Below are 25,388 nucleotides of genomic sequence, written 5' to 3'. Positions count from 1 at the left end.
TGTATAGAGGAAATTTAATAAAATAAATAGGCATACACGAAATAAGTTGCACTTAAATAATTAGCTTATTAACAAAATGAATTTAAAATGATATGACGATTTTCAGTTCTTTTTTTGTGACGCGCTCCACAAACGCACAGAACCCGATGGGGCAGCCGGCAGAAAGCGCATCATGTTTTAAATATTACTTTACAGACGCACAAAGTTTTTATCTGTATGACCATGTAACCATAAAAGTAATTTAAGGTCATCATGCATGCATTGCTGTTCAGTGTTCACCGGCATGTAGGATATGTACTAACAAACATTATCACGCCATTAGTTGTTCGAAATATAAATGATCCGCTTGAGCCTCACCCAAGTGCAGCACTGATTGCTGAAATACCGCACACTTGAGAATCTAATGCGCCTCATATCGACACTACCAACGTTTCACATTAAATGACATATTTGTCCAAAACCATTGGTAATGTAAATACCGAATTAAACACTAGACCCTACACTGCAAGATAAAATAGAATAGAATAGAAACTTTACTGTCATTATAAAACTATAATAAAATTTGTTTAGAAGCTCTCAAAGACCAGCAGCCTCAGAAGAATAAACAACAAAAATAGAATCCACATAGTATATAGCTACAAAACAATATCACCGCAGAGTAGTATATATACAGTGGAATTAAATAGGCTAATGCAAACAACAGTGCAAAACAAGTTTAACCAAGCATCAGTCAATTAACGCTTAGCCTACAATAATATTCTTGTAAGGAACAGGAAAACAGAGCATTAATAGAAATAGCCTAGATCACTTATAATAACTCTTAAATGTGCAAAAAATAATGATATATAGGTTAGCCAATTATATTAAAAATATGTTTTTAAATAGATGTATTTAAATTTAAATAAATCTTGCATAAGGATTAGTCTTGAGTTGGTGCTATACAGTATGCATTCAAACACTGCCTGCATAACACATCCTTAAAACATATCATGATTGTTGCCTCATAAACAAGAGCTGAGGAGGAGAAATCGCCTAGGTTTCAAAAAGAAAGCTGCTACTTTGTAAATATTTAAAAAGAAATCATAATAAATGTGTCATAATCTTCACTTTATATACTCTTCTCCTGAGGTGAAGTGAAGTGCTTGCTCTGGCAAGATAATCCTAATAATATCCTGTAGTGTGTGATGCACTAGGATTTTAAATTCCTGTAGTGTGAGCATGTTTAAGATTTTAGAGAAGAATATCTGACAAGATTCTCTTTATGTGTGTGCTGCAACCAGATTTCAAAATCTGCCAGGATTTTAAAAATCCTGTAGTGTGAGCCAGGCATTACACAGATGAGAAACAATCAGGTAGGTTTGACCTCACAGAGCAGCACCAGAGGCTGTCAGTCTCAGACACAGCCATTAATAAAATCATATAAACAAGAAATATTCAAATACAAAATCATATAAATAAGAACAAATCAAATGTATAATCATATAACAAGGTATGGCACTCAAAGATAATGTCAATGCCTAAAAAGACCTGAAAAAAGCCAACTACTTAATATCTACCAGCAAACTCCTGAATATCCCCCAATCCAATATCCCAAACTACTAAATATCCACCTCACATCTTGTAACACATAGGGGCGGTTTCCCGGAAAGGGATTAGACTAGTCCTAGACTAAAATAAATGTGAGAGCTGTCCAAACTGAAAACAACTTAAAATAAAATATCTTTAAAAAAATCAGTGCCCTTTGTTTTGCCTCAAAATGCACACAAGTAATGTTTTAGTAAGGCATGTTTGTTAAAACTAGTTATATTTTCAAATTAAACTAAGGCCAAGTCCTGTCTTAAATAATCCCTGTCCGCGAAACCACCCCATTAATTTTGAGTACCTAAGAAGTATTTCATCCTTCATTTCTTCAAAGAGTCTTTAATTTTATCAGATTCATAAAAGACAGATCAGCTTTACTGCTACTTTCCCCGAGAAAAAAAAAAAAACATGGCCCTGGAGGCGTACCGAGGCGAAGCAAGTCACAAGCACCTACTTGCAAATGTCAAATGTAAACTCAAACTTAATTTGAGAAATCTTATAGAAAGCTGAGTGAAAAATGTGATGGGTAAAATCAATACAGTAGTCGCACTTTGAAGGGATAAAGGGGCGCAGGGCAGACGAGAGTACTTTGTTGCAAGTGTTGCTGACACGGCCAGTCAAGGGGACTGCAATTATCCTTATTGTGTGAGTGGGTTCAGGGACTCTAGAAGTGTTCGCTGTGGGATTTCCTTACTAGCCTGCTTACAAAGGTTTTCAGTATAGAGAAGATAAAAGTGTCAATTTAGTTTTACCCCAATCATGTAGCTTAAAACTGGACCTGTTTCAATATTGCTTAGATAAGGTTAACTCTTCCTAATATTGGTGGGTGTTTCCCCTGAGGGCAACTGACATTCAAGGTTAAAGTAAGTGTCATTGACAACCAATTAAACAGTTCAAGTAACAGCTTGCAACATGCTTTTAAAATGATGTTTGACATCTTAATAGACTGCACAATAGAGTGGGACTCAGTTGTATAGTGCATACATTACAAAGAAAGGCACATGGATATCAAAAGGTTAAAACAATACCATATTTTACGGGTGTAAAAAGGAATGCATAGCAATATATGATACATAAAGCTGGTGCCCTTTGAGTAGTGGTGACAATATTATTATGCAATATAATATTCAAATATGTATTATAGTCACGCAAAATGTGTTTAATTTATTCGTGTCCATTGCACGACATTCAACTTCATTCCGTGCCTTGAGCACGAATGTCTTTCTTTTTCGTTACATTTTATGTATTATTTTTTGGTAGTTTTTTCCTATTTTCTTACCACTGTGGCTTGGGGTTGCGGTTAGAATCACTTTCTGTTACACTTTTAGAGATCTTAACCCAATCTTCGATCTTAACTCTACAGTAGTTTTAATAGCGGAAGAAAAACATATAGAAACCAATAAAAAAAGTACATCCTAACACAAACCCCAAATCTAACCCCAAGCAATAATGATTTAAAAATAAGGGGAAAAAAGTGTCCCAAGGCACAAAAAAAGCTGAATTTCGGACCATGGACATGAATAAATTACATTTTGCATGACTAACACGACTTTCTGTGAGATCATGTTGGTTTGGAAAAACAATGTTTTTTTCTGTGTAATAATCAAATAATTTTGTAAAGTTTTAACTTATTATAAATTGATGTAAATTGTAACTTAATCGTTTTTGCTGTAATTTCGCTGTTACATTGAATGATGTTATCGCAACACACTAGGGATGGGATGATTACTATTTCACGATTAACCGCGATAAAAAAAAGTCCTGGCGGTTAGTATTATCCTTTAAAATTTAATTATCATTACAACCGTGTTTGATTACCATGATTTTGAACACTTCACTGTAAATCCTGTCCAGCCAAGATCAGTTTGACGCAGGAGCGCACATGCAACATAGTTTTTTGCACAATAAGGCATTTAAGGGATAAAGTATTGTATTCATTCACGGTAAACTTATTAGACAAAGTCATTTTTTTACCTCAGAAATAATTTCAGGGACATGAAATATTAAATTGTGATTTTCAAAAATAAAACTTGTTCAAATGTTTTCAGTGTGTGTATCAGTTCCTTTTGAACATTTCCATCTCATTTTAACAAAACCATGATAATATTGATAACCGTGATAACTTTGGTCACCATAATCATGATTGAAAAAATGTTCATACCGTACCACCCCTACAACAGACTAAGCATGGAGGGCTAAGAATAAAGTAAACTTCTAATATATTATTTTATTACTACTACTACTACTACAACTACAACATAGATAATAATGCTTTCATACCAATATGGTTGATTTGTATCTAGATAGACTTCATAAGAGAACAGTTTACTTCCCTATGACCCATTTTTCTACATTTTTCTATAGGCTAGTGCATGACTTGGTTACTATTTGCGTGTCATGTGTGCCATATATGTACCATAACAAAACTGGTTTTCTATCTATATTGATTTTTTTCACTAGGAAGTGATGTTTGTAAGGCATTGTTATCTATATCATAACACTGCCAGAGTATTTCCCGTGACTGGAAACAACACAAAGTATCTGACTTTCACACAGAGGAGGAAAAAGGTGTGATGAAACAGCATTGGCATGTAGCCTTTCTTGGCTGTTTTGACCATCGGGTTTTTTTTTTAGCTCAAGTTCTGCCATGGTTGTCAAAGCTCTCAGAATTGTATTTCTATGAAATCTCAAAGTGAAAGCCAGGTGGTATAAGCAACCATCTAGGAGAAATATCCACTTTGCTATCATGAGGACATTATCTACACATAAACATTACATTTATTTCAATACAACTTTAAGTCTGTGTAAAGTCATTTCAGAGAATTGTTTCTAAACACATTATAAATTAAAGCATTTACATGCACAGTCTTATGCTGATTATGCTTAGTAAACTGATAACATGTGGGGTCATGTAAACGCGTAAAACAGTTTTCTTTAAACATGGAAAGCCTATAAATATCGTAAGCAAAAATACAATCGGCACAGAGAGTTTTTTGCTCATTCCCCCGATTTCGCATGGCATGTAAACACCTTAACCAGCTTTCTTACAGTTTTGTCCATGTGCGCATGTCTCCACGTATGAAAGATAAACGTCACACGCTGAAGTAAGCGCAAAGTAACGCATAAAAGTCTCCGTTTGACTAAAGCAGTTGGCAGAGAAACTGTGAAAATAGAAGCTTATGTTACATTTACTGGTTCTGTAGACACGAGAAGAGATACAACAGTACAGCTTAAGACAGATATGCCGTTGGCTTTTTGATCGACTATTATGTACTATAGGTGGTGACGTCACTGCCTGCGAGAAAACAAATAATTCTCCAAGTCCCATGTAAACGCAGTTGTCTGCATAATCGGTTTATTGATTTGCATGTAAACGCATGAAAACAGTTTTCTATAACGCGCAAATTTTTGATAGTTATCCACTTATTCTGTGCATGTAAACGCACTCACTGTTAGATGTTGCTATAGATTTAACATCTGCAGCGTGTTTCCCACTTGAGGGAAGCAGCAAATACTGCATCTATTATAACTACAAACACTTAAAACCCCAAAAACGTGTTTCAAAGTGTATGAAATACAGGATCTGGTGCTGAACTTCTGATGCAATGACTTCATTGTCATTTATCTTAAGTTGAAGGTGTCCACACTGTTCGTTCTGAAGTCCTAGGCAGATTTCTTTGACCCTGGCAACACACGATGTCAGCCGGTGGCTGAAATATGATTGAATAAATGCTCTTTTAATCATAAATATACATTACTGGAAGCAGCGCAACCAAGAGAAAAGCTATGAAATGAAGATAATAGACTATTATGGGATTCATTTAATACACATTCATGGAAAAATATATAAAAATATAAATCAGTTATTCAGATAGTGTCTAGGCCTGACGACCTACCACTAAAGCCCTAATAGTAAATTACTGAAATTTTTTTTAAATGTTGTTGTATGTTGTTTTACTTAATAATTTATATATTATTAATAATTTGCTGTCTGTTATCCAATGCATTTGTATTGTTGCGTGTGTCATGCCTCACTTTTATTGCTGTTCAGGTTTGGTAATCAGTAAGGAGTCTGATCTTTCACCAGGTTCAGGGGCAAACATTTTAATCTCTTTATCAATCCTGATTAAAAATGCTAAATCATTTTCTGATAGCTATATGCCTTATTGGAATTGTTTATGGACTGTACTCTGGGCAACAAATACAATGTTTAACACAAACACAATACCAAAATGGTAAATAATGATTGAATAAAATTGTTTTGATAAGAACATTGTTTGGGTTTCCTTTTGATTTTTAAAGTTATTCTGAATTATAGTAGTATTTCTAGCTGTAGGATATATAACATAATAGTAATATAATTTATAATGTATATTTGTAATTATACTAACATTAGAAATAATAATAATATTGAAAAATATTGAATCATTAAATAATAACATAAAATTGTTTACTGTTTTTAGTTATTCAGTTTTTGTGTACTTGATCAATATGCACTGGTATATTAATGGTTGTGTTAATCAATAGCCTTTCCCATCAATCATTATGCTTTCAGCAGTTGCATAAGCATACAGCTAAAATAGACTTTGCTTTTGAAAAGTTATTTATTTGAGATGTCAGTTATACCCTCACTGGCCATGCCACTTTTGCAACAGTTCATGCAACATTTAAGCCTTACTGTACCAGAGTCAAAACTAAAGTTACAAAGGCTGTCACTAGAATTTTACCCTTCAAAAAAGGTCCTAAAATGCATCATTTCCCAACATCTGTCTTTAAAGTAGCCTATCTTTTGTAAGAATACCACTTGTAAATGTTTGTACCTATAATTCTTGTTAGTGCAGTAAACCAAAAAAGTTGTCCTACCAAAAGCTCTTGGCCAGTGACCACAGAGGTAAATGTACATTGATTAAGTACTGTCAGTTGTAAGGATTGTAGCGCTCTGCTCTTTGCAGTGCAGTCTGCTTGAGTCGTCCTTATAGAGCGTATTGAGCTCTAGCTCAGCGGGTTTCTTGTCACTGCTCAATACACTCAAACACACTTTTCATTTTCCTCAATACGACCCATTATGTGATCTTTATGGCCTTAAAGGTCAATGGAGCGGCTTCCTGCTGTCGTGACAGATCACGGTGCCAAAAATATCACTGTGAGATCAGCTCAGAGCAGTTCGGCCTATTGCGCAATTTAGCCATCATTGTTTCATAGTCATCGAAATGTTAGCGTTTCAGCTAAAGACAAGAGAGCTTTTAAAATGTTAAACTCCACCCACAGGAATTACGCATGGTATTTGGTACGGTCTGTTTATTTGTGGCAAGCTGGCAGTTAATTTGTGAAAAGTGTGGCAGTTTAGTGCAATAAATGTTCGCCAGAGGCTTGTAATGTAGCTCTCTGTCTCCGCACGACTGACAAACTGGTTTGTGGTGCATCTCAGAGAGGGTTTTAGCATCTCATGTTACAAGCAGCGTGTGCGCCAGAACAGTTTCAGTCAGAAACAAAGATTGCAGGCCAGATCTTGACATTTTTGCGATGGAAATATGCAATTTCTGAATGCAGAACTTCTCAGTCATAAAAAACACCTGCAAGGCCTGAAAGAGATCAAGCCTCAGTAAGAAAAAAGTAACGCAAAAGTAAAATGGCAAATGGATTGCATTTATATAGCGCTTTCATAGACCAATGGCCATCCAAAGCTCTTTACATATTGCCTCACATTCACCCATTCACTCACCAGGGTTTCCCGCAGCACTTTTCAGTTCAGGCGGCCCACCTAAGCTGGGATACCCTACCACCTTAAATAGGTTGTCCAAAAAAAAATTTCCACCAAACGCCACATGGCCGAAATTAAAGAAAGACATGGTCCGTCACTGTCTGAAGGATAACTAGCCTGTTGATAAAACATTTAATTCATTAATAATCTAGTATGTGTTCATTTTCTGTCATAGTTTCTTCAAAATTGAGTTTTATTTGAGTGTTTTAAATAAAAATATTTTTATCATGACGCATACGCCCCCCGCCCCTTTGATTGCCACGCCCCTGGCCCGCCCACCTGCACAACCCAACCACCTCAACTAACAAATTTTCTGCGGGAAACCCTGCTCACACATTTATACACAATGGTAAGTAACTTTAAAGTAATGTAAGTATTACTTTCCATGAAAAGTAACTAAGTAATGCAATTAGTTACTTTTTTTGGGAGTAACTTAATATTGTGCATTACTTCTAAAAGTAACTTCCCCAACACTGCAACTACAGGGTTTCCCGCAGAAAATTTGTTAGTTAATCAAAGGGGGCGGGGCATACGCATCATGATGAAAATTAAAATATTTTTAATTAAAACACTCAAATAAAACTTAATTTTGAAAAAAACTATCACAGAAAATGAAAACATACTAGATTATTTTTGAATTAAATGTTTTTACCTCTAACGGGAATAGCTGCGTGATGAAGTAAAACTAAAGGGTTAATAAACACAAACTAAAGCAGATGTTGTAGAACGTCTGGCGAACGATGATAGATGGTCTACCCTTTTCCCATATTAAACTATGTTATTACCTCAACCTAGACGAATTAATACATACCTATCTTTTTTCAATTCGTGCACTGTACAGCGTGTTGTGAATGTGTTAGCATTTAGGCTAGCCCCATTCATTCCTATGGTACCAAAAAAAAGTTTTATTTTGTGGCACCATACTTACTGGTATAACTCCTCATGTAACAGTCTTTAAATAGGGAAAATACGGAAGTGTTTGGTGGCTTCCCTGTTTGGTACCATAGGAATGAATGGGGCTAGGCTAAATGCTAACACATTCACAACACGCTGTACAGTGCACTCATTGAAAAAAGATAGATATGTATTAATTCGTCTAAGTTGAGGTAATAACATAGTTTAAAATGGCAAAAGGGTAGACTATTCCTTTAACACTAAACTCTGATTTCACATTTGATTAAAGGCGCTCTAAGCGAATTGAAGCGTTTTAGACCATAAAACATTTTTTGTTACATTCCGGAAACATCTCCTCACTATCTGCTTGCTGCCTGTCCGCTGATCAAACTGTAAAAAAACGCGATCTCTGTAGACAGCCCAGGCTTCACAAACGGCAATATCAACATAGTGGCCAAACCTAGCATCACAAAACAAAACAAAGTATTCCAGCCAATAAACGACAAAAAGGATTTGGGGGTGGGGGTTGGGCGCCTTCATGAAAGCACGGAAGGGAGGGGGAGGAGTTAGCTACGCTCCACCTGTTTGAAAACAGTTCAAACGTCAACAATAACTAACGTCTCGCAGATTCGCTTAGAGAGCCTTTAAGCGAGTATCTGGCAAATGCGAGTTTCTCTTTTGTCATAAACCCTTTAGACGCCTCTGCACTTATTCTGACAAGACACACGATGCATATGGTTCATGTGACGTGTCACATGTATTTTTAAACCACACAAATGATGGGCTAAATACATGTTGTGACGATCTTCCCATCGTGCGCCTTCGAAAAAGAAGTCATCGGCTGCCACTGAAGTGGATTATTAAATAATTAATGTACTGTAAGTGCTCAGACTATACTTGCCCTATTACAGTTACTTCATTGTAGATGTGACTTTTTTTTGCTTTAAAACAAAAAACTGGAGCAAGAAGTCCAGTATTTTCTCTGTAACGGGCAGTTTCCCGGACAGGGTTTATCCTAGTTCAAGACTAAAATGCATGGTTGAGCTTCCTTAATTTAAAAACATCTTGCACTGACATTTCTATATCAGTTTTGTCTGAAGATGCACACAGAATTGTTTTTTCTAACGTACGTTTGTAATTAGGAGTGGGCGATATGATCAAAATCTTATATCAAAAAGCAAACAAAACTCAAGCTGACTAAAGACAAACATTCAGTGATGACATAAGGATAATAAATAATATATATCTTATTAAATGTAGAAAAGTGATGTAGTCAAGATGAGTGACAGACAGGAGCAAAGTTAGGTAACTTCCCCTTTAAGACCAAAGTCTGGATCCTATATCCTGTTACACATGCATTTTCTTTTCAGCGGTTTACTTTCTCTTAACACCTAAATGACTGTGTTTATGATGGTAAATTTGATGCATATGTGCATATAACTGTTGTTTGTGTTTCAACAGCTTAAAATCTCTTGATTTAAAACTGTGGTGCTTCAATATGTGTACAAACACCAAGATCTCTTGACCACAGCAACCACAGCAACGTGACATAGGAAGCTGCGTAACCTTGATGGAGACAATAGTCCGAAATCTCTACCAGTTGACAAATTTCTACTACTTTATTATACCTTCTGGTTTATAGCCCGCCCCTATTTGTAGTAATGACTTAAATATCCTAATATAACTTAAACATAGCCCTGCCTTAACCTTATCCCTGTCAGGAAACCAAAGAGTTTAAGTATCTATTTAACCCAAAATATAACAAAATAAAATCTGGCTTCTAACTGTGACCTCTACTTTGAAACAGGCATCTCAAGAGGAAAGCAAAGCAGAACTGTAATGAGACATCCAGAGCTGTATAAATCTCTTATCAAGCCTGAGGAGCAGTAGACCAACAGAGGTTCACGGCTACAATGAGTCACAGCAACCAGATTTTGCCGCTTCGACAGGCTCCTGGAAACCCGGTGAGCGTTTGAGCCGGGGCCATTCATGCTGTCCGCCTGTGCAGGTCATCATCACTGCTTTAGAGGAAACAATGTTTGTTCTGCTGAACAAATATAGACATTTCCTATCTTATCCTGAAGAGCACACACACACACACCACAGTGGGATGAGGTGGACTTTTGAAAAAAGTAGGTAGTACTTTGATTAAATTTTTGGTGTCCAAACTAAATTCATGTTCTAGTTCTATTTGTTTACATGGTTTTCAGGATGAGCATTTACTTTATCAACAAGCATCCAATAATAATATTGTTTTTATTACAATGCTACCAGTGGCGGCCAGTCAATAGGGGACTCCGCCCCTTTAAATTTTGCCAGAAAAAAAGCTACTTTTAACATTTTAACAAAAATCATTATTTTTACTATTTCACTGTCAAAACTGTATTTCATTCATATGTGTATGAGTGTGGGGCGTCAAATAAGTGTGTATGTAGGTCAGTAAACTTTTTAAGATCATGTGAATTGAGCTCTAATTGGCTTGTTTCATATATTGTCCTTGGGGTGCAGCACTCTGTGCCCCAAACACTCCCACTTTGGTTGTTAGCAAATCAATATTGTTTTTTATGTTATTGGCCACATGTGATTTAACCGTTCTCAGTGAGTCTCATAAACGCTCAACAGATTGTCATTCGAGCTTACACTTGGTGCTGTTCCAGCAATTCTTATCGCAAATGAAGTTGACTGTAAAAATTATGGACGTAGTGTCTGTGATATCACCCATAGGTTTGTGAAGAGCTTTTTTGAAACAAATAGATGGCGGAGCCTATATCACTCGCGGATAACCAAAAACGGGTAAAGAGGGGGGACATGAGTGTACCTAAGGTACTGAAACCACACGCCGCATTCAGACAGCCAGCGATGTTATCGCTGCTCATCGCCTGCCGCTGGTGGTTGATGTCGCTTGTGGGCATTCCCACTTCTGGTTGCGTAGTAGTGTGACGTTGTAAACAACAAATCAGTGCTCCACTTACTTCACTCCCATTGGTAGTCGCTCGTGAAACTCGCTGCTAATTTGCATAAAGTTAAACTTTTCTCAACTTTTGTCGCGCGACTCCGTCGCTAATCGCGCCTACATTCTGTCGCCAAAGGTCACGTTCGCTCATGTGTGTCGCCGGAAGTCGCCCAGTTTCCATTGAAATGAATGAGATCGCGTCGCTCTGCTACTGCTTGGCGTTGGCTGTCTGAATGGGGTGACACCGTCCTAGCTTGACAATGGCAGTTCACCCATCACTCAAGTGGACACGCCCTTATGGGGCTATGGGAATTGGCTCCAAAAGCCTTTAGCAGTCCGTCGATGAATTGCAGTTTAAGTCACTATTTTGTTGGCTTCATCACGTTGTCCCTGTAAGTCATACCTTTTATTTTTTTCTGTTTGCTGTTTCAAAGTCTTAGAATCAAAACATTGTGAACTATAATATAGCTTCACGACTTCTCTCTGAAAGGTGCAAGCGGCATGAAAGTTGCATGCGCACATTCAATAGCGCAGGCTTATGGTGCGTTCACACCAGACGCGGAAGAGGTGCCAAGCGCGAGTGATTTACATGTTAAGTAAATGCAAAGACGCAAATAGGCATCCTGCGGCATGGTAAGCACGGATGGCACGGACCGCAATTAAGGTGCAGATGCCGCGTTCTGCACAAAATGAAAAATTAGTTGAAAAATCGGAACTTTGATCGTTTTTTGCGCTGCGTTAACCAATCAGGAGCTTGCTCTAGCAGTGATATGATTACAAGAAGTGAGCTGAGGCAGAAAAACAAAACAACAATGGAGGGCAATCGTCATTTGCTACACGAGACATCTTCGTACTTTTTCAGGAATTAAAAGGATCTTGTTTGGAAGAAAGTGAGTGAGGAGGTCGAACAATCTGGTAAGTTTACTCAATTTGAGTTATATAAGCCCCTCCCATGACGCAAATTTATAAGTGAATGTCTTGAATGACCAGAATTTCACTCGCGACTTTCATGCGTGAATGAAGCGAGTAAACTCAAAATGTTCAAGCGAATGGTGCATTTTTGCCAACTCTTCCGCTTCTTGTGTGAACGCACAGTCAGACAAAGTCTACTTCCAGATGTAAAATATGCATTAGCAGCATTAGTTTGATTTTTAAATAAGTGGCGCAACGTGATGTGGCGCGAGGCTTCTCCCCCGGTGTGCGACCTCCTTGAAGCTCCAGTTTTTTGGGAAGCTTACTGTGTTTTAAGGGAATGCTACTGCGAGACCACAACTTCGAGAACTGTGCAGAACGATCTGCTGGACTGTATGTTGTCTGTTTTGAGGAAACACATAAACCAAAAAACATAGAGCAGCGCGTTTTTGTCAATTCAGGCCGACACGACCACAGATGTTGCCACACAGTGCCAAATTGTGCTTGTGCTGCTCTACATTGATGGAAAAATTTATGTAATGGCCTTTGATTAGGCAACTTCATTTTACGTGTTTGTGTGTGTGTGTGTTTGAAAGATCACCTTGATAATAAACCCACATTAAACTGAAATTCATGGATTCATAGTACATTTATTGCATGCTAGCAGTTGACTTAAACTGTAACATTTTCAACATTTTAGCTAATCAGTAATGATACAGTGCATCGTCACCTGATAAATGGCTATTTACAGTCCATTTACTGCATGACTGCATTTCATTTTAAGTTTTATTTACCTCCCCCCCCCCAATTTTTTTGCACCAGCCGCCAATAAATGCTACATATTTTGATCTCGATGTCATTTGTGCATTAGGCAGTCGCTTTTATCCAAAAAAGCAACTTTAAGTGTATTTAAGGTATACATTTTATCAGCATGTGTGTTCGCTTGGAATCAAACCCAGTACCTTTGTGCTGTGCACACGGGTGAACAAAATAGCATTTTTGCCAAGTGCACTAACAGCAAACTTGTCAAGTATAAAAACCAGGCTTGGTGTCACAGCAGAGTGCATCGCAGATGCTTGCATTGAAATTTCTAGCCATTAATTTCAACATTAACATCTGGATCTCCTGCCAGATTCGCCCCAAGCAACATATTCAATCCAACTCTCATTTCATTCTGCATGCTTTCTTGCATTCTGTTACTAAAGTCCAGTAGCCAACGCAATCCTCCTTTACATTCTGACCTGCAAGATTGATCTAAAACCAGAAAGAAAATGATTTCTCATATAGTTCTCATATGATTTCTCATTTATAGAAGTGCAACATTTTCCTCATTATTGTCTGGGGACAAATAGCTCCCAATGTGCTACATACTAAAGCAATTTGCTGCCCCTCAAAAAATTGGTTGTAAAGTTCAAGAAGCTCTGAAGAATGACATCTTTGTGCACTTCTCAATATTTCAACAAATATAAATGCATAGAAAGGTAAAACATTAAAAGCAACTTAGGACACACTGGTAAAAAGCAGGGATGCTTTGATCGATCAACCGTAGATCGGTATCATTGTGTAGATCATTGCGTTACATGAATCGATCTGTACTTTTTCGATTTAAAATTTGCTTATCTCATGAACCGATCTTATTATTTACTTTTGTCATCATAGAGCTCCTGAATGTGGGTGCAATTTGAGACCATTTTTATGCAGTGAAAGCATTTTTACAACATGTTGCTTCATGTGCGGCCTGCAAAGTTGGATTTCTCTCTTTGCCTTTACAGAGATATGTGTATTTTTTATTCAACATGACACGACTTCACATCCCCATCATACAGCGTATATAACATACTTATATCTATCGCAGACATTGCATCTTCATGATGAAAGTTAAAGATGCAGTGTGTAACTTTTAGAAGATTCCCTTGACAGAAATGCAATATAATATACATAACTATATTATCAGTGGTGTATAAAGACCTTCATACTGAACTATTATGTTTTATTACACGGCTCTCTGGAATGCTTGATTCTGATTGGTCAGTTGAGACATTTGCAGGTTCGTTCTTTTCAAATAATAACGCATAGCCGGACTACTTGCACGAGTAAAATCGCTCCGCGCCAATAAAGATCAATAAAGATTACTGTCTGTTTGGCGACATCTTGTGACAAACACTCGACAACCATGACAAGACACAGACAGCTTACTGAGAATGAACTTGACAAAATAGAGCATGACAGCTACGAAGCCAACACACAAAAAAATACAGAATGGCCATTAAAACTTCTCAAAGACTGGCTAAAAGAGAAAAAATGGAGACAAGTTTGAAGCAGAGGATCTTAATAAGGTATTACGATCATTTTATGCATCTGTGCAAAGTTTCGCGGAAGGATAAAAATGTTAATTTAAAACAAATATGCCAATAAAATGTTTCAAATTCATATTCATGTCCAGTTTTTTTCTTATGTGGCAAGTAGCCGTGTAATAAGCGGGATAATGTAGAGGCAGCTGGTAGTTATTGGGAAATAAGCCCCTTCAGTGTGATACAAGACCCTCCGCTTCGCGTCGGGTCCTGATCACACTGTCGGGGCTTATTTCCCAATAACTACCGGCTGCCTCTACATTATCCTTTACTTAATGACCTTAAAATGAGCCATTTTTATCTATATACACCGAGGGACCCCTTACATGGAAGTCGCCATTTTGTGCCACCATTTTTCTACAGAAACCTTTAAAGGACAAACTTTGCTGACCAAGTTTTCTCTGACGATGACGTGTTTGTCCTATGGTGGCTAGCGTAGCTTCTCTATGCGTTTCAAAACCGAGAGATGAGCTGTAGACAGAGGGCGCCGTTGGGCGCAATTTGAAACCTCACCACTAGATGCCGCTAAAATTTACACACTGCACCTTTAAGTTATTTGCATGTATTTTACAATTTTGACACTTTAAACTGTCCGCACAGCCTGTCATTTAGCACGTGTACACTCTCTCTCACATCTTAAAGCTACAGTAACCTTATTAATTTTAAAATAATATTAAAGTGAAATTCACTTTCTGATCATGATCATTTTACTTAATAAGACTGCATCTATATTTAATTCATACAGTGATGACTGAGAACTGTTTTATTTTCATTACTTTAATTACTTTTATTAAATTGCTCTTTGAAGAATGAATATGTTGTTATTACTTATTTGATTCTCTAATAAAACAATAAAATATCTAATTAAATAACAACTGTGGTATCTGTGGTATTACTTTATCTAGAAAAAGAGTTAACAGTTACAGTCATCAGAGCTTGCAAATTAGTTTGAAGCATCGGTAACAGGCATTGATATCAGTTCACGACAACAAAAAAATCCTGATCGGAGCATCCCTAGTAAAAAACAACAAATGCATCTTTTTGCCACAAATTATATCTGCTCAAACACAAATTATGCATTCAAAAATAATCCCAACCACATGCAATCCTGTGCCTCTGCATTTTCAGTTTATCCAATCTGTCCATTCTGCAATATATTCATTTATTAAAACTTAAACTAGAACGAAGGCTTCTTTGTGATCCAATCACTAGTAATCATCTGCAAATGCATGCTGGTTAAAAATGCTTTTCAACGTCATGCTGATGTTTGCCAAAATACGATCGCCACAGTGAGTCTCTCATCAATGCTGACACAACGCTGGAGCAAACTGCCAAACTACATTTCACAACTGCTTGAACTCAAAGCATAATCGAGCTTCCTAAACATTTTTTGCATGAAAAGTATGTTTGTCTTTTCTTTAACATAAACACTTGTTTTGATGTTTAACTAATCATTAGATTCTTAATGTGCAAAAATCTTTGTGTAAATGTTCCCAACACTTTGTGCATAAGTGGAATATGATATGATGAAAATTGCTATGTAGCTATAAGGTTTAATGTCAATTACTATAAATCCTGATAGTGTTACATATACTGTAAAGTAAAGATTGGGTAAATTTAGATTTGTGTGTAGTTATTTTAATTTAAAAACTCCTGAAGTTGAATTTACTTTAAAAAGTGATGCAATACTGGTGCCTATATATTTTAAGTAAACCCAAACCTTGTTTTTACAGTTTACATTTTCGGGTTAATAACTATCACTTAAAGTCCCAAATGAAACCGAGGATGAGTTCATTTTCAGAATAATCTAAGGGTTCTGGACTGAGAAAACCACCCCAGGAGAGGTTGGACTCAGCTGGGTCTGCAGTTGTCCTCAAAATTTTCCATATAGGTTATTAAGACCCCCAGCACCTCCATCTGATCAAGAGCTTATTACATGTCTCTAAATGAGCATCAGCTAATGATGTTAGACATGAGAATCACAAATTGGCATACTGGAAGTAAATAATTAATAAGTGGTTATAAGTAGCAAGACAAATTTGTGAAACCAGTTCTGGAAAAGGGGAGACAAATGCTGCTTTTGGATAGCTTCCCTCCATAAAGCAAAACTTTTCACATGACAAATTTCAACACTTACATACTTTGAAAGGAGTGTTAAGAGTATAAGTTAAGCTTGTTTTAATAAAATATTGTTTTGGTATTTAAAAGTAAAAATGAAAGATATATGTTAACAGTACAATAAAGTATGTTATTACATGCCACTCTGGAATGATTTCTCATTGGACAGTGGCAACATTCCGATGTTATTATTCCTAGATAACAAATGCCTGAAATGAATAACCCACCCTCATCGGATACTGTGAGTCATCTTGGCAGGTGCCATTTAATGGCGGGGTCCATGATCTCTGAAAGCCAAAGTTGACATTTGAAATCACCTAAACAAACACGCCTCTACCCCACCCAACAAAATCTGGACCTTCTTTTGATAGACCCACCCCACACATACGCAACCCAGGCAATGATGTTGGTTAGTAGACGCGCCCCTTACTGCTGATTGGCTACAAGTGTGTTCAAAAATCATGCACCCTGCCTTTAATACTTTTAAATACATTTAAATGAATATGCATTATAATAACATATACATATTTGAGACTTTATTTACAAATGATTAAACAAAATACATGTTCGTCTTGTTTGAACTTTGAACATTAGCTTAAAGCTGCTAAAAAATAATGCACGGTTTCAATTTCTTAAAAAAAGCTAGTAGTAACAAATGTTATGTACAGAAGAATGTACAGTCAGTCGATTGTTTAGCAAAAAATCCATTCAGGGTGATCACCCTGTCTGGATTTATTCAACCGGCTGGCTGTACATTATTCCCTACATATAACACAATCACTGTAACTTTCTATTAAATATCAAAGGTACAGTATGCACTGCAGATAAATATTTTATGCAGCAGAACTCTGATCACATTTTTAGATTCACAGTCAAAAGCTCTAACAACTCCAAAAGTCCAAGAAACGTTCACACTCACTCAAAAACTGCAGCCCCCGTTTCCCAGCATGCCTCTGCTGACACTCCTGAATCTCTAAACATCAACACTGTCGGAAAGCGGTGCCAATAAATGTAAACAAACAAACCTCTCTTTTGCTTTTGTAGAATCAAAGTGAATTAGTCTCGCAAAAAATTCAAAGTGAGAAAGTTCAGTGGGCAAGTGAATCTGACACTACATTATGAGGACATATATATTGGACATAACACATGTTGGGTTAATAAATAAACCGATGCTGGGTTGTTTCAATGCAATGCTGGGTTGTTTCAACTCATGGTTGGGTTAACAACAACCCAGCATAGGTTTATTTATTAAACCAACATGTGTTCTGTCCAATATTTACCCAGCATTGTGTTCAAAATAACCCAGCAATAAAGTGTCATTTTAAGTTGAAAAAACTTACATTTGTAGCTTTTACCATTTTAAGTCATTTTTTTAAGTTAAGCCAACTTTTCACTTTCTCCAGTGTAAGCTGACGAGCCACCTAATTTAAAAAAGTGAATATCATAAAAATGTAGAAAACCCACCTACTGTACTAGCACTCATAGGAAATCAAAGCACTAAAAACCAGAACACTTGAGCAATTTCCTGGCAACCACCACAACAGTTTGCTCTGGCAACCACAAGTTAATTTGTTCAGGAAATGTAAAAAAATCAAGGTTTATTGTCTTATTCCAGTTTGCAGAGACAACTACGCCAACTAAGCCATGTTTTATGATTTCCCTGAGAAGTGTAAATACTTTAAAACATTTTTCATTATAGTAATCGAAAAACCTGTTCTGAAAGGTTTTTGTGAAGTTGTCTGGCATCTCTAGAGACAAAAATACTTTCTGGTGTAGGAGATTGATACATCGGGCCTATTGACGCAATTACACCTGTATTGTTGTCTTGAAAACTAGTTGTGTGAGTCAAACAGGAAGAATGCAGTTGTGGAAAATTCCCTAAGTTAAAAAAACTCATCTGCATCGGTCTAATCTGGCTTTACCACATAAAAAGTTTAATGCGTACGTGTTTTACAGCTGGGCAAGAGCAAAGGCTGTACTTTACTGTAACTTGTAAAACACAACTTGACTTACAATAGTCGCTCTGTGAAATCACATGATATCCACATGACACAAGGAAGGAACAAACATGCAAATATGCTGCTTAATACATGTTTTCTCTGGTAGTGATGTTTTATATGTTGACTGAAAATGATTTTACTAAACATCATTAACAATGTGTAGTCACACTCTTAAATAGGATGTGTGTTTATTTTTTACACATATTTTGTCTTATGCTTTTTAACACATGATGTGTCAATTTGTGTTGATTTTGTGTTAAAATTAATAAAAGGGACAACACAAGTTGTGTAGTAACACAAAATGTCTTTCCAATAATAACACAAAGATGTGTCTAGTTTGGGACAAGGTATTTAGTGTGTTGTGTTATCCCTAAATATCACAAAACCGTTTTTAGAGTTAATAAAAACCGGACAGTTAAACTTTTATTAAAGACTATAGGGTACATAATAATAATTACATTTACGCTTTTGGCAGATGAAGAAGTTTTTTTTTTATCCGAATATAAAGGAATATGTGTATCAATTACCATTATGTTTTAATGTTTTTCTATATGGATATAACCAGTTATATGTATCACTTAGTGTACCATTGTGTTTGTAGGAAAATTACCAGCATGCATTGCAGTTCTAAAAAAGTACATGTTTAAGGTCTACAAGGTGAGGGACAAGGAATGTGACCACTATGTGTTTCTGTATGATATAAACCATATGTTGCTTCATGTTACAAACCCTTGGGTACAGAAGCATATGCTAGATCAAAGTAAAGGTCAAGGATTGCGTGTTTAATAAAAGTCTATCTTTTGAAAATGAAACCTATGCTTGAGTATTTTATTCTTAAAGAACCCAAAAAGAAAACCACAACACTACACATGAGCACATATACAGTATGCCTAAATAGACCTGGCTGGACAACATAGATTAATTTTGTTTTTATGGTCCGACTTTACATTAGGTTTCTTTATGTAAGTAACCTTATGTAACTACTGTGTACTTACATAAGATAAATAAAACATTTGATACACTGTACTTATTGTGTACATATGTTGTAAGAATGTAAATGTAAGAACGATTTAACAACACATAAGTACACAATAATTACAGTGTATGTTTTGTTATAAAAGTACATAGTGGCTGAATATAAAGTACGGCCAATTTCATTGATTTGTCATTATTTTTTCTGCGTGCACGTGCAGAGCTAATTCAAATATAATATTTAATATTATTAATAATTAATAATAATATATATAGTTAAATTGGCTTAAGTTATTTCAACTTTTGCATTTATTAAAACTTTAAAATTAATCTTGCAGCAAGAAACATCTTACAGTGTATAATATTTAACTTGCACAGTTATTTACTACTGTTTATTTAAAAAAAAAAAAAAAAAAAACACTTGTTATTACTATAAAACACAACGTTATTTGTCATCAACCGATATAACTATGTGTACCTATTTAATAAAACCACAGACAGACTAAAAATAACTTTTATACTACACTAACATAACAAGCATAAACCAATTTCCTGGCTATTCACAAATCTGTATGCGATTAAGGTGACCTAACACCTCATGTATTTTTAGTTCAGGTAATTACAAGGCCAAGAAAAACAAACTGATGCTGAAAATGAACTTTGGTGTCACAGTAATATAATTTACAGCTAAAATAACCCAAACTTTCTCAACATGCAAACTTCCCAAAACACTTGTGTACTAAAATAACACACTTCTTGGTTCAATTTAGACTTTAAATACATTAAAAGACATTAATTGATTCATTATAATCCGATTTATGTGCTTTTTTGTGACTGTACATGAATTCAAGGCACTTCTCTGCTCATCTGCAATGATAACCATGGTGACGGTGGTTAAAGTGGCCTTACAGTACTGGAATGCACCTGATCGTAACCATGGCACCAGTTTAGTTCCTTCCCGCCCGGTTGCAGTCTTGCAAAAGCTCTAAGATTTCGTATGTGTGCGATTGTGTATGTGTGTGTATTCCCGGTTGAGCAAACCTGCCCAAGGGGACATGGAGCATAGTAATTCACCATCAACATCTCTTCACAATGGCTAAGAAGACAGCTCATGCCCACTCACATTTGAGTGAAGCCAGATGCACCATTAGAATATGCATAAATAATACATTATAAATACACCACAACAAAAACATATGCATGAAAAAATATACATAGATCGTAAGGGACAATTTAAAATCATCTCATTCAGTCCAAAATATTCATGCTGATATCAAAATATGATATCATTCTGCAAACGGCTCATGACTAAGTATTGTGTCATATAAGAGAAAGAGTTGATAAATGATCAGATGATTTATAAATACTGTAACAAAATATTCTCTATTCTCTAGTCACTAACATCTCCCCCATTTGCTTTGGATAAAAGTAAATGCGAAGTGAATACATGTAAATGTATTTAAAAATGTTAAAAATGTAAAGGATATGTGTAAGCAGAAAATCTTTATCAGACACCAAACCACCGAGTGACATTTACGAAGTTATTTTCATCATAAATAGTTTTGAACAACTGGAATAAACAAACACTTGAGGTAAACGAATAAGTGTTAGATTTGGCAGTGTATCACCAACATACCAAAACATCGCCAACATTATGGGTAAATATTAAGAGACTACCCAAATAGAAAACAGATTCAGAAAGAGACTGGATATACTGTACACACCCATAAACATATGTATAAACAATTGAAGTCGATGGTAAGTTTTGTAAACAGTTTTCAGCAGTCATGCGAAAAAACACACAGTGACAGCGACGATTCGTAATCACAACATAACCACCATTACACAAACTGTACCTACAGTAGCCTACTCTATGTAAACAATATTGTTTTCGTTTTTTACAGGGGCGGGTCTAGAGAATTTTTCATGGGGGGGCCGGACTGGGGCACAGACTTAGAGAGGGGTGGCACATTTAAATACATATAAACAGTGAATTAGTGTAACTTGCCCTACATTGAAGGTAATAATACTGTATACTGTATCCTGATACATTCAGTACATTTAAACCTCCTGATGTGTTTTTGTTTTAACCTCCCTCTGGTCTCTGCATGTAATACAAATACCTTGGTTTGCAGAAAAGTCAGTGGACTACTGCTGCATCTTCCTCTCTTCCCTCTCCTCATGCCTTTCTGCTTCGATCTCTCTTTTTTTCTTCAAAATGAAGAAATTCTGAATTTTTTGAGACCTTTTCATTGGTCCTATTGCCTGTATCTGACTGTCTGTCTGTCCCTAAAGAAATAATAATGCATTTTTCTCAGTTACTTTGTCAAGTCATAAACTAATTTATTTCCTAAAGTTGAATGTTGTCCGCATATCATCTTAATAAAGATATTACATTTGGTAGGGATGTTAACCGATGACCGTTTGACCGATGGTTGACCGTATCAACGTTAACCTGTCAAAGTTGTCGGTTGTCGGTTAAAAAAAGGGATCTGTAAAGGGCTATTATAGACTAAACCCTACTACAGTTAGTCATCTCTTTCTTTCCAAGATCTTTTTGTGTGAAGTGAACAAATCCCTCACACTCAGTTTTTAACTGGTCTGTTTGTACTTTATAAACCAATAAAAAAACATTTGGCGTGAGGTCACTGCTTTTGGTTTCGCATGTTCACAAGGTTTGCGAAAAGTAAATGCTACAGGCTATTTTTTGATAAATTCCTTTATTCGAATAGTACATAAAATACAGTAATACAATAATTAAAATTAAAGTCTCTCCTGGTTGTGTTCCAAATTATTAACATTTATGTCTTTTAGGCTAACAGTAAAGTGCAGAGTAAGTTTTGTTTCTGTAAATCCTCAGCCATGATTTTTACCACTTTATTAAGTTTTGCTTTGTAGAAAGCATTTCTTTGAAGTGAATTTCGTTTTGTATAAATTGTATCCTAATTTTAATAAATGTTTAATCAACAAAATGCATGTATTTATTAAATAAAAAGCAAATTTAGCAGAGTATATAATTACCGGTCCGTGCATGAAGGCGCCGGCACTGCGCGTTCACTTGCATTGCATTGTTAATTACAACGCACCTCATCACAAATAAATAAAACTCAGCGTAGGCCTATATGCCTCATACAAGCATTAAATATCTTTGCTGCATTTGTTCTAGAACAAAAACAGTGCGAGACCTGCTTTGGCCGGTGCTTTTACACATTCTGAAGGTGCCCGTTTAATCCATTGGTTTTATCGTGTTGCAGTCTATTAGGCAACATTCCGCATAAGATGGGTTTAGATTTGGAAATACATTACATCTATATTTCAGTGGTAACAGAAAAGGTGATGATGATCATCCTATGTCTTTAATATTACTACCCCAAACTAAAGCGCAGTCTCTCTTCTGAGCTGTCATTTTATTAAATGAGCCGCGGCAATTTTCAAATGAGCTTCACAAACGCCTTTATTTTCAAGTTCAACGCGATCACCTAGTACCTAAACTATTTCAAAACTAAGCACGGCGCCGCGTTTGCGGGACTCATGTTTGTCGCTGTAGGGGATTTAAAAAGTATTGTGAGGTCTGTGTGTGTGTGAGCCGGAGGCAGAGCGCAGAGAGATGCGAGTTGCGAAATTGCAGGCGCGGCTCGAAATGGCTGTTTATTTTAAATAGCATAGCATATTTTAAACTAATAGGCCTATCAGTTAACCGGTTTCAACCGGCCAATGAGGCTCGGTGGCCGGTCAAGAACATTTTTCGTTTTCGCCATCCCTAACATTTGGTTGTATTAAATGGCATATTGCACAGAGCCCCAGTGAGTTAATGTATAGAAAGAAATAATGTTTATGTTGTTTTCTTTAAATATGCTTCTGAGGCTGTGGTCTGTTGCATGAAGCTATTTGAACAACAAACTCTTAATTTTCAAAATTCAGAGTAAGTTTGGAGTCGACAAATCTAGATAAATCCAAACTGGTTTAGATCAGGATCAGATGTTGGACAGTGCTTGGTTTAAACTTTGTGTTTTATCTAGAGTTTGCAAAGCCTGTGCACCTGAAAGTGAAACCTGCTTCATGCAACAGAAAATGTACTTAACAAAAGGGAAAACAGTTAATAGCAATGAAAGTTTAGAGGCTGAGGAAATTCTAGACGTTTATTCATAGTCGTATGACATGTTAATGTTTTTGCATGCGCCGAATCAACGCAAAGCTCTCTCCGTGTGTCGACTATTGAGGGCACTTGTTTGTCGTCTTAAATAAACCCATGCACACACAGACGGCGCAGCTTAAACAGTCACTCCACATAAAAACGTTACGTTGTTTTTCATTGATCTATTCCATACACTATGAGATACAATAGCGCAACTCTCCCTAAAGTTTACACATCAATATTTGAAGGATATAGGGAGGATTACGTCTGATTGGAACGGGACCGGACACATTCAACCTGTCTTTGCATACAGCTACTCACTTAGTGCCTTTTTAGTGTTAAATTGCTTAAAAGCACTTGAAGGTTAACATTTTAAAACACGTGTAAATTATAAACTATCCCTGTTTAATCCGCGATCGAATCGCATGCGGGTTGAAACGTGGGTTCTGATCCGTATGGATAAACTGCGATCTAACACACCACTATTTATTACAAACGCAAAGGCAAACGTGACTTTATATATTCTTTTAATGTACCGTTAGGTTGTCTTCAACTTTAGTAATGAGCATTCTCTACAGTAACAGAGAGGAGCTAGCTCTAACTTCCTAATCGCAGGTTTCCACATTTAAGGAAACATATCAAAACTCAGCTCACTCACCTATGACTTTGTTGTCCTTTTTCACTATCTGCATAAAACTCCTTTCTCCGTCCTCTGTGTTTTTCCTTGTTTTTCCTTGCTTTTTATTGGTGCCACCACCGTTCGTTACTATAAGTGTGCGCCTACTAATTGACTCCGATAACAACATGTCACGGTAGAGTGGTTCCTCGGGTCTAGACAATTTTTCATAGGCGGAGCCTCCACAAAAAATTTTATTTTAATATTTTAAGCTAATAAAAAAAATGTAATATAAATAAATCAAAGCCCTGTAAAATATGAAGTTTTATTTTAAGAAAAGCAAAACCACTAGTACATAATTAATACTGACGAGACTGATGGTGTGAGAGGGGGGGCACTTGGGGTGGCCAATCAAATTGTGGGGGTGGCCCGTGCCCCCCCTGGCCCCCCCCTGGCCCCGCCCCTGGTTTTTTATAGGCAGGATTATTTCATAATCACCATGCAGTCATTTAAGTTAAGTAACTTTGATAAAAATAACTTCTTTTAAGATATATGACTAACAGTTGGCGAGAACAGTCGTGTAAACGGTTTTTGTTTTGGTGCGTACTCTAGCAACTGAAAGTCTGAAATATGTTTTTAAAAGTAATTTGGGAATTTATATATGTATCCCATACACACACGTTATACAGAAAAATATGTCTGTATTCCCCGACATTTGAGGAAAAGTCTTGCGTAATTGTGTCTTCTCCAAAAGCTCCATATAAACATTCAGCGCAACGTGTGTTTTTAAGCGAATCGCGTGTGAAGGTGTGAGCGGTGCGTAACGGGTCCCTCACCTGCAAGAAACTGTGATCTCAACTTTTGTTGCTGGAATAGTGGCGCTGAGCGGGTCAAAATCTCCTATCGTCGCCATATTCAGGAAGCCGCAGCTGCTCATGCTGTTCATGAGGCTTTCGGTTGTTGAACTCCTTGAGACGGAAGTGTGTGGAGACGCGCGCCCCTCTACGAGTGGAAATTCATAGGAAAAGATTGTGTGCGGAGAAAAGCAGTGCTGATGTCACTCCATAACAGAGACAGCGTCCCCTCTGCTTTCCG

At 36.6% G+C, this 25,388-nt stretch overlaps 1 protein-coding gene across 1 annotated transcript in view; it reads right to left on the bottom strand.

The window, feature by feature from the left end:
• LOC135760685 (copine-8) overlaps window positions 1-25,388 on the bottom strand; it is a 133,763-nt gene extending 108,375 nt beyond the window's left edge. The window contains exon 1 of the mRNA XM_065274782.1: window positions 25,130-25,388. Coding sequence (XP_065130854.1) covers window positions 25,130-25,239 — 110 coding nt within the window. The 5' untranslated portion in view covers window positions 25,240-25,388. The remainder of the gene's footprint in view (window positions 1-25,129) is intronic.

Source organism: Paramisgurnus dabryanus, chromosome 1, assembly GCF_030506205.2.
Source record: "Paramisgurnus dabryanus chromosome 1, PD_genome_1.1, whole genome shotgun sequence".
NCBI classification, from domain to species: domain Eukaryota; kingdom Metazoa; phylum Chordata; class Actinopteri; order Cypriniformes; family Cobitidae; genus Paramisgurnus; species Paramisgurnus dabryanus.
Note: the sequence above shows the minus strand (reverse complement) of the source record. Positions and strands in the feature narration are given on the sequence as shown.